The sequence below is a fragment of the Gracilinanus agilis genome, chromosome 3 (assembly GCF_016433145.1).
Source record: "Gracilinanus agilis isolate LMUSP501 chromosome 3, AgileGrace, whole genome shotgun sequence".
Taxonomy (NCBI): Eukaryota; Metazoa; Chordata; class Mammalia; order Didelphimorphia; family Didelphidae; genus Gracilinanus; species Gracilinanus agilis.
In genome coordinates, this window is record NC_058132.1 from 792,261 (window position 1) to 803,507 (window position 11,247).

Consider the following 11,247-nt stretch of genomic DNA (forward strand, 5'->3'; position numbering starts at 1 on the left):
GGGAAGCTGGAGGCGTCCTTCTTGGAGGAAGTGGTGATCTCTAGACTTCCTCTGAGAAGCCCGTCTATTTCACAGACAGGGAAGAGCCTTGAGACTGTGTCTTTGTGAACTGGAGAAACTGACTAGAAAGCCCTCTAGTTAGTTTCAAACCATTTCTGACTGGCCCCAACCTTTGTCTGTAGAAGTTCTCGTCCCACGTAGAAGAGTTCAGCCTGTTTCTCTTCAGTGTCTCTGTCTCAAGCCTGTGTACCCAGTCTGTATCTCCCTGTTGCAGCTGCCTGCCCAACTACCTCATCATCTCCCCTTGCCGCTCATTATACTTCATCATCATATATTTCCTTAAATTCAGTCATTCCCTTACATCTCCTACCACCTCAATTTACTACCTCCACCATTGTACCCTCTTTTCCACCTACTGACTTAGGGACCCACAAACCCCATCCATTTGCTTATTACACTGGGATAAAATATATCTCATTCCCAATCACCATTAAAAATTCAGTGCACTTGATATACAATATTTCACACATTAACCATACCAAAACTGGGAAGAAAAAGTTGGAATTTAAAGTTATGGATTCTGGACCTCCTTTGGTCCTCTGCTGAATATCCCCTTGTCCAGACTGCCAGTTCCTGTATTTTCAGCTTTGGGAGGAATCAACTGTTAGTACAACTCTAGACATTTTTGGCTATAGTTTAAATTGCAAGCATTCAAGATTATTAGAGAAAGCTCCACTTATCAAATATATTAAGGACACAATATAGGCAAAACCCCTAAGAGGGTCTGGAAGAAACCCAGAACTGAAGTTCTTAAGCTTCTATGAGGAGCTTTTTCACAAATATTCACAAACATTTAACCCTTAAGCCATGGCATTTCAATTCATGAAGAAACTTTCTCTGTGTTACTTTTTTCAAACCAGTTACCCAGCACTTCAATTTAGGCTCCACACATACGTTGCTGATCCCTGCTCTAAATAAATAAAAGGCACTTAATATTAGCTCTTTCCACAAACTCCACGTATGCTAAGGGTTTCCAAACAGCTCAAAAGTCCATAGTGTAAAAAGGAAAAAGGGAGGTTTTGGTTGAATATTATAAATATGAAAAATAATTATGACTGAAATAATAATATAAATTAGTATTTTAATTAAAGCCATGCTGATAGATAAAGTTATTAGACCACACGCTTGTAAGAATTTAAAACTGCCCCCTGCGCCATTATTGTTACCTGAGTCTGCTGGCCAAGATGCCACTCCCTCCTAACCCAGGAGATTTAAACTGTTCTGTGTGGAGACGTAGGCATCCCCATACCCAAAGAACCGGAAACAGAAACCCGTTGGACCACGGGAAATGTAGTTTGATAATTTCCACGTGTCCATAGAAAATATATATACTTTTAGATGGCATTTCCCAAATTTCACTTTTACAATATTTAAAGGTGTGATCGCAAAGAATTGAAAGAACCCCAAAACTAAAATAATTTTAGTAATTTATTTACAAAATATAAGAGAGTGGAAGTAGGGAGATGAGAAGACATTAGAGTAAGAGATCTAGCTTAAAGAACTAGACTATGTACTCAATCCCTGGCTTTATTCCAGCAGGGCTCCAGAGGTCCAGCAGAGCACCTAAAAATCAATTAATAAGAGTTTTAGCCATGAGGCCTCTTCCTAATCCAGGGCCCCTCTGGAGGCTAGTACCTCGAGGGAGGTTAAGAGTCGGCCTTCTTCACTCATCATGTGTGGGAAGCCAATAAGAGAATAGATAAAAATCTGAGACCCCTCTTTTGACACCTTTTATGATCAATACCTTTTCTTTTTGGAAAAACATTATAGACTTATTGAAAAGCTTTGAGTCCTTAATCAGACCAGCAGCTACTGAGTTAACAATTTCTCTCCTTTATAATTAAGAAGCCTAAACCCTAAAAAATATTACTTAGATAAGCTGGAGCCGGACTTTATCTGATCAGGTGCAGTCCTGTAAATCAAGACAGAATGCAATTAGTAAACATCTCTATGAAATATATTTCTGCTCCCAGAATTAACCTCTACTAATTGGTGGTTGGGATTTGGCCCTTGCCCTTGTACCCATCTCTCTACATTTTAGACTTTAATGGGTTGTGTATGATTTGTAACCCCTTCACAGCTGTGATGCTTTGTGTTCTTTGTTTGAAACCAGTATAAAATAAACACCAAAGCCCATAGCATTTAGATCAACATGGGCTAACCACTAGTCTGGTTGTTCTCATTTTCTTTCTTATCAATCCAATACCACAAAATGCCACTCAGAACCCTTACCATATAGAGGCTGGCTCTCTATAACCATGTGCATTTCTTTTTTTTAAATTTAGAATATTTTCCCTTGGTTACACAATTCATATTCTTTCCCTCTCCCCACAAATTCCAGAAGAGCTTGCAATGGCCCACTTGTTCCCTAGCCCAGCAGAAAAGCAGGGGAAGATGAAACCAGGTCTAAGAAAGTTGCTCTCCTCCACTCTAGTCTCCACTGTGGAGCCAACTCAAAACATGGTCTAGCACCATGATTAGACCTATGTCCATCAGAACTCCATCCTCATCTACAATACCCCAATATCTGTAAATGTGGCAGGTGGGGGGGGGGATCAGTTCTTTGTACCAAGGAAGGCCCCATAAGCACACACAGTATATAAACTAAACTGCTTGGAATTTGTTGTCCATGTTCACCTTGATATGGATTCAGTCTTTTCAGGTAACATCTTTCTGAGAAGTTTCTCCTGGTCCCTAAGACCATTTCTTTCTGAGTCCTAGACCCGTTTCTTCCTCAGGCCTCCAGATTCTTCCCCAGGACTTGAATTCTCCCTAGTAACTACCTACCAACGTGGTCCTCTCTGAGGCACCACTTGCCCCACCTCTTCAACAACTGCCTCTTTCCCTCCTTCATCCCCAGGACTCAGACCCTCCTTCTTCGGAGCAGGAAAACTGCCATCAAACCTGGGCAGCCACACTAACTGAAAGTAGAGGTCCCTGTCATTTGAGGCGTTGGCAGAAAAATGTCTCTTAGAAAAGATTCTGTAGGATAGCACTTATAAGTATGAATCTAGATTGGATGGTACTGTCTTAAAATAAATGATAATGTATTATCACTTAAATCCACATGTGTTTTCTTACTAGGATAATTATATTTGACCTTGTCATTAATTGGTGCCACAGACCTTAATGAAAAATAGGCTTAATATTTGATCTGTAATTAAGTTACACTGATCTCTGAGTGTAATCAGTCCTGAATGTTAAGCTGATAGATACATGGTGATGTTCTATGTAAGATAATTGAAGTCATTTTACTGTCAAGCATTTTATTTCATATTTTAAATCCATATCATTTGTTATAATTTAATTTTTTCTTCATGGAGTTTTCAGAAAAAAAAACATTGTCTATGAAATGATGCTCATTAAAAATTATTTCTATGCCAGAACTCCTTTACTAAATTAACTCCTTGTTAGGTCTAGCTGCTTTGAAATGATGAATTCAGGTATTTTAGTGTGGTTAGAATGTTTAAAACTGAAGTATTTAATTGGACATGTTTTAAAATAAATAACGAGTAACACTTTTTAACTTTGCATTGATTTATGCTTACACTTGAATTTAATAAAAATAATCTATATCTCATAATGTTATCTATTCCTCATTCACTCATGAATTCTTCCCTTATTAATAGGTTGTTCTGAAAGGTAAAACTATTCTATGCTCTCACTCTAATTTGCTTATGGCATCACACTTTAGGTCTAAGTCATACATATTTAGACTTAATCTTAGTACAGCTTGTGACACTAGAGGGAACTGTTTGACTTTGAGCAAGGTGAGAGCTCTATGTGAAAGTCTATGGTTTCTCTAATGGAGAGTAAGACTGGAACTCCATGCAAATGGCTTTCCACATTGCTTGTGTTTATAAGGTTTCTCCCCAGTGTGGACTCTAATGTAAAACAAGATGGGACCTCTGTCTGAATGTCTTGATTTTGCTTGCATTCATAAGGTTTCTCATTCATGTGGATTCTCTGATGTATACCATTAGGTCTAAGTTAATGCCCAATAACTTCAAGTATAAAAATTTTTTAACTTTATTAATAACTTGACATAGAAGACAAAATAGAGCACAATTAAAAGCCTGAGTAAAAGCCACATAAGTGAAATTCTCCTGCCTGGCACTCACACCACCTCCACAAACCGCGTTTCTAGGAAAAGAGCAAGAGGGCGGACCTACAGAAAAATATATCCTCCCTACATTAGCACATTATGTGAGCAGGACCATGGGAAGCTGGGATAGAGTTCTGAGGAGCCAAATTGTAATTATACAAGATCAAGACTAGAGCTCTGACTGAGTCTTTCCACATGGATTGTGTTCTAACACTAACAATGGAAAAAAAGAGAAAGATAGGGAAAGGAAGAGAAGGAAGGTAGCTGATTGCATTTATAATGTTCTCCCCAGTGTGAATTCTCTGATGTAGAGCAAGTTCAGATCTCACTTTGAATGTCTTTCCACATTTCTTGTGTGAAGGACTAAAATTTTGGTGGCAAGAGTTTGAAACAAAGTCAGAACAGTTTCTTAAATGCACTTAGTTTATTATTAGGAATAGAAAATAGAAAGGAATAAAGTGAGTAATATCATAACAGATTATAACTATACTTAAGATCCTAATCCTAACTAAAATTTTCTTTAAAAAAAGCCCTTAATCTATCTGACTTTGAGGACAGTATCTTCTGCCAGGCCAAGACCCGGCCTAGTCTCCTACTCTCTATCTAATAATATGGCCACTATCAGTAATCAATAAGGCTACTAAGGCCTTAAATCCATTTCTGTTTCCAACTGTTAGTTAGAAACTTTCAGTTCCAGAGAGGAAGTCACACACTCCTCTCCCCAGGGGACCGAGAGACAAAAAGTCCTTTACAACTTATAAACTGCACAGCAGTGAGTTTCTTACTCAGAAATACTACTATTCTTGTCTTGTAAGTAGAAAAAGAGAAGCAATGAAAACTCTTAAGACATGCATTCATAAGGTTTCTCCTCAATATGGCTTTTCTGATGATAAGCAAGACTGGAGCTGTCCCTGAATATCTTTCCACACTGATTGCATTCATAAGGTTTCTCCCCAGTATGGATTCTCTGATGTGCAGCAAGCCTGGAGCTCCGATTGAATGTCTTTCCACACTGATTGCATTCATACGGTTTCTGTCCAGTGTGGATTCTCTGATGTACAGCAAGACTAGAGCTGTCCCTGAATGCCTTCCCACACTGATTGCATTTATAAGGTTTCTCTCCAGTGTGGATTCTCTGATGATAAACAAAATTGGACCTCCGATTGAATGTCTTTTCACAGTGATTGCATTCATAAGGCTTCTCGCCAGTGTGGATTCTCTGATGTGCACTAAGACTGGTGCTGTCCCTGAATGTCTTTCCACACTGAGTGCATTCATGAGGTTTCTCCCCAGTGTGGATTCTCTGATGATAAACAAGATTGGACCTCCGATTGAATGTCTTTTCACAGTGATTGCATTCATAAGGTTTCTCGCCAGTGTGGATTCTCTGATGTGCACCAAGACTGGTGCTGTGCCTGAATGTCTTTCCACACTGATTGCATTCATGAAGTTTCTCCCCAGTGTGAATTCTCTGATGATAAACAAGATGAGAAGCCTGAATGAATGTCTTTCCACAGTGATTGCATTCATAAGGTCTCTCTCCAATGTGGATCCTCTGATGTACAGCAAGATGAGAGGCCTGACTGAATGTCTTTCCACACTGATTACATTCATAAGGTTTCTCCCCAGTGTGGACTTTCTGATGTTCAGCAAGATTGGAGCTCCAACTGAATGTCTTTCCACACTGATTGCATTCATAAGGTTTCTCCCCAGTGTGGATTCTCTGATGATAAGCAAGACTGGAGCTCTGACGGAATGTCTTCCCACAGTGATGGCATTCATAAGGTTTCTCCCCAGTGTGAATTCTTTGATGATAAGTAAGATTGGAACTCCGACTAAATGTCTTTCCACACTGATTGCATTCATAAGGTCTCTCCCCAGTGTGGACTCTCTGATGATAAGCAAGACTGGAGCTCTGACAAAATGTCTTTCCACATTGATTGCATTCATAAGGTCTCTCCCCAGTATGGATTCTCTGATGTACAGTAAGACTGGAGCTCACACTGAATGTTTTTCCACACTGCTTGCATTCATGAGGTTTCTCCCCAGTGTGGATTCTCTGATGTACAGCAAGACTGGCCCTGTGCATAAAAGTGTTTCTACACTGATTACGTTCACTAGATTTTTCCTCAGTGTGCGTTCTTTGATGTTCAATAAGGGATGAATTTTGAGATTCAACACCAAATTCCCTCCAAGCTAAGCTATTGGGAACTTCACTCATAAATTTTTGTTGTCCAGTTTCTTCCACAGAGAGGCTCACTTCTGTTGGAATCACCTTCATTTCAGGTCTGATCTCTTCTTCTAAAAGAAACAAACAGTAAAACATATGTATAGAGCCATATAAATACATATATATCTCCTTTATTTCACTGTCAGAACAGAAACTACTTTATATCCTATTTCCTCGAGTAAAAAGAAGTCTTCCAACTTAAATGGGTATAATCCATCATTTGAACATGCCATTACTTGAAATCTAAAGGGCAATTTAATTAACAAAGAGCCTCCCATACCATCACATTGGCTCTTTGTGATTTTTTGGCAAGGCTGGCAGTATTACATTCCTATTTCAGACTATCACTGCAGAATGGCAGGCTGAGTGAATTGACCTAAATCCTAGCAGCTCTATCAAATCTTGTGACTGGGCATGCTCTCTCCATAGTAGTAGATAATTCACTTTCAATTTTTCTTTTTACTTTCATTTTCATTGCTTATATATTTAAACCTATCTTCATAGGTATGATACCACAGTGTACATATATACTAAATATTCCCATTACTTCATGACCTAGGTCATCCTTAAGCATTATATAATTTCCTTCATGATTGCTTTTGAACAAATCTTTTTTTTGGTTGCAGGATCTGAGATCAAAGGAAGAAAATCAATAGCTTTTTTGCATTCACCCAAGGCATCAAAGATTTTGTTCTGTTCCCTACTTCTTGAGAGTAGCCTTTGCTTTTCTTTGAATGCCTCTTTTTCCTACATGGCATTTTTCTTGTTTAAAAATATATATCGGGAATTCTGGGAAGATGGTGGCACATAAACAGGATCTCTCACCACCAATCAAGGACAAAGGGCTCCAAGGGAAAAAGAAAACCAAATCTGACAACACAACAGAGCTGAGGGATCCTCCAACTGAACCCAACTTAAAAGATACTAGGAAAAAGAGGGGGAAAAAAAAGCCTGAATTCTTGGAACTCTTGGGTGGGAGGGGAAAGAAAGGAGGAAGATCCCAGATCCCCTCCTTCACCTAATGTCCTAGGTCTCCAGCAGATCCTGAAATCTCTGGGTGGATGAGGGTACTAGTCTGAGGGAGTGCCTCACTGGCACAGCTGTGCCAAACCCAAGGTTCTAATCACAGATAGCAGGGAGGCCTCTGGGGGAGAAACTCAGACATGGTGAACATACCCTCCATCTTGTGCTGCCCCCACCCCCTTTCTCTGGAGGTTTTGATGTCAGGGCACTCTGAACTGTGCAGATCAACCACAACCGGGCTTAATTCTATCAATACTACAGACAAGAAGTCTTCAGAGGGCAGGGAAGCTCCAACACCCCTCCCCCACAGACTACAATGAAAGAAGCCAAACTCACTTCTCTAGCTTTTACCACCAGCTGAAGAAAATCTGGCCAAAGGTCCCACTAACATAATTAATCAACAAAATAGAGAAGAAGCCCTCCCAGGGCTGAATAGTTGAAAACCACAGTTAAAAAAAATTATCAGAGGATCAAGATTACAGCCAATTACAGGGGAGAAAGAAGGAAAAATATGAATAAACAATAGGAAAAGAAAAAAGAAACCACAATTTGCAGCTTCTATCCAGAAATCAAACAAAGAACAAATGGATCAGAAGAAGATAAAGGAACAACAAGCAAAAAACATAGAAACTTCAGTGAAACGGACACAGGCTTTGGAAGAACTTTAAATTCAATTAACTCAAGAACTCAAAATAATGTCTTAAAAGCCCAAATTGACTAGATGAAAAACAAAGCAAAGAAGGTGAAAGATGATCTACAAAGAAAAGAAGACCAGAAGGAGGATAACTAAAAAGCCAGGGATGAAATTCAGTCTTTAAAAATTAGAATTCAACAACTAGAAGTAAATGACTTCACAAGGCAGCAAGAATATATACAAAAAAATTCAGAAAAATGAAAAATTTGAGGAAAATATGAAACACCATATTGACACAACCACAGATCTGGAAAAGACAATTTAAGAATTATTGGTCTGCCAGAACATCATGACAAAAAAAGAAGTTTGGACATCATCTTACAAGAAATTATACAAGAGAACTGTCCTGACATTCTCGAACAAAGGGGAAAAGTGAAAATTGAAAGAACTCACAGATTACCTCCTACATTTAATCCAAAACTGACAATTTTCAGGAATATTATAGCCAAATTAAAAAAGCACCAGACCAAGGAAAAAATATTACAAGCTGCTAAAAAGAAGTCATTCAGATACCAGAGAACCACAGTGAGGATAACACAGGATCTGGCTGCATCTACATTGAAGGACCGGAAGGCATGGAATATAATATTCTGGAAAGCAAGAGAGCTAGATCTATAAACAAGAATCAACTATCCAGAAAAACTGAGTATATTTTCACAGGGGATATATGGTCATTCAACAAAATCGAAGACTTCCAAACACTCATAAAGAAAAAACTGGACTTAAACTGAGTTTGCTGCTCAAACACAGAACTCAAGAGAATCACCATAAGGTAATAATTAATAGTGGGGGAAAAAAAACAAAAAACAAACAATCTTTACTTTAAGGGACCCAATAAGTTCAATGGACATATCTCTGTAAGAAAAGAAGATATTGGTAACTCTTCAAAATTGTTATTATTAACAGGGTAGATAGAAGAAGTATACTTAGAGGTAACAGGGACAAACTGTATAGGATGAAATTTCAAGATATGTGTGTGTGTGTGTGTGTGTGTGTGTGTATGTATACGTGTGTGTGTGTGTGTGTGTGTGTATATACTTAATTCTTGAGTGCATTGAAATTAACTTAAAGTGGGAAGAACAATGAGATACATGGGGCAGAGAATTGATTTATGCCCTATAGAAAAGTAGAAGAGTAACAAATTGACTGGTGGGGAGGGAAGCAACTAGGGAAGGAGAAGGCAGGGGAGGGGGATGAGGCTTACCTTTAAAGAACAATAAGAGGGGATTAAGAAGGGAGGGGGGAGAAAGGGAAGTATAATAAGGGAGGGGATTAGGAGAACTGAGTAAAAACAAAACACTGGTATAGAAGTAAATAGTGGGAAAAAGAGCAGGACAATGAGAAGGAATAAAATGTCTGGAAATACACAGTTGATAATTATAAATCTGAATGTGAATGGGTTGGACTTGCCCATAAAAAGGAAGCAAATAGCAGAGTGGATTAGAAACCTAAATCTTACCATATGTTATCTACAAAAAATACACATGACACAGGTATACATACATAGAATAAAAATAAAAGGCTGGAGCAAAATCTATTGGGCTTCAACTGAGAAAAAGAAGACAGGAGTTGCAATCAGGATTTTTGACAAAGCCAAAGTAAAAATAGATCTGGTTCAAAGAGATAGGTAAGATAATTATATCCTGATAAAAGGCAGAATAAACAAAGAAGAAATAGCAGTACTCAACATGTATGCACCAAATGGTGTAGCATCTAAATTTCTGAAGGAGAAACTGGCAGAGCTCAAGGAGGAAATAGATAATAAAAGTATACTAGTAGGAGACCCCAACCCTATCAGATCTAGATAAGTCAAACCAAAAAATAAATCAGAAAGAGATAAGAGAGGTAAATGAAATCTTAGAAAAATTAGAATTAATAGATACATGGAGAAAAATAAATAGGGACAAAAAGAAATACATCTTCTTTTCAGCAGGACATAGAACATTCACAAAGACTGACCATGTACTAGGGCATAGAAACATGGCAAAAAAAAAAATGCAAAAAAGCAGAAATAATAAGGGCAACCTAATAAGATCATAATGCAATAAAAATAGTTATTAGCAAGGATACACGCAGAGGCAAACCAAAAACTATTGGAAATTAAATACTATGATTTTCCAAAATAAATTAAAGAACTGTTTTCAAATCATAGAAACAATTAATAATTTCATTGAAGAGAATGACAACAAAGAGACTTCTTATCAAAACCTATAGGATGCAGCCAAAGCAGTACTAAGGAGAAAATTTTTATCCTTGAGTGCCAGATTAGGGTGGGCAGAGGTCAGTAAATTGGCATGCAACTTAAAAAACTAGAAACTGAACAAATTAAAAATCCCCAGATGAAAACTAAATTGAAAAACTAAAAATCAAAGGAGAAATTAATAAAATCAAAAGTAAATGAACTACCGAATTAATAAATGAAACTAGAACCTGGTATTTTGAAAAAAAAAAACAAAAAACAAAAAACAGATAAAACAGACAAAGTACTGGTAAATCTAATTAAAAAAAAAAAGGAAAGAAGAAAACCAAATTAATATCATTAAAGATGAAAAAGGAGACTTCAAGTCTAATGAAGAGGAAGTTAAGGCAATCATTAAAAACTACTTTGCCCAATTATATGGCAATAAATATAGCAATCCAGGTGATATGGATAAATATTTACAAAAATATAAATTGACTAGATTAATAGCAGCAGAAGAATACTTAAATAATCCCATATCAGAAAAAGAAATTGAACAAACCATCAAAGAACTCCCTAAGGAAAAAATCACCAGTGGCTGATGGATTCACAAGTGAATTCTATCAAACATTCAAAGAACAAATAATCCTAATAGCATACAAATTATTTGACATAATTAGCAAAAGTGTCCTTTTATGACACAAATGTGGTACTGACCCCAAAGCCAGGTAGATCAAAAACAGAAAGAAAACTACAGACCAATCTCCCTAATGAACATAGATGCAAAAATCTTAAAGAGAAAACTAGCAAAAAGACTCCAGCAGGGGCAGCTGGGTAGCTCAGTGGATTGAGAGCCAGGCCTAGAGATGGGAGGTCCTAGGTTCAAATCCGGCCTCAGACACTTCCCAGCTGTGTGACCCTGGGCAAGTCACTTGACCCCCATTGCCTACCCTTAC

At 37.8% G+C, this 11,247-nt stretch overlaps 2 protein-coding genes and 1 pseudogene across 2 annotated transcripts in view; 1 reads left to right on the forward strand and 2 right to left on the reverse strand.

Moving 5' to 3' along the window:
• LOC123242614 (zinc finger protein 665-like) overlaps positions 1-1,731 on the reverse strand; it is an 84,632-nt gene extending 82,901 nt beyond the window's left edge. Inside the window, exon 1 of the mRNA XM_044670511.1 lies at positions 1,696-1,731. Coding sequence (XP_044526446.1) covers positions 1,696-1,731 — 36 coding nt within the window. The remainder of the gene's footprint in view (positions 1-1,695) is intronic.
• Positions 1-11,247, forward strand: part of LOC123239261 — a 583,074-nt pseudogene that overhangs the window by 194,657 nt on the left and 377,170 nt on the right.
• LOC123238982 (zinc finger protein 883-like) overlaps positions 5,007-11,247 on the reverse strand; it is a 51,035-nt gene continuing 44,794 nt past the window's right edge. The window contains exons 3-4 of the mRNA XM_044666248.1: positions 5,726-6,122; positions 5,007-5,557 (exon numbers count right to left, since the gene is read on the reverse strand). Coding sequence (XP_044522183.1) covers positions 5,007-5,557; positions 5,726-6,122 — 948 coding nt within the window. The remainder of the gene's footprint in view (positions 5,558-5,725; positions 6,123-11,247) is intronic.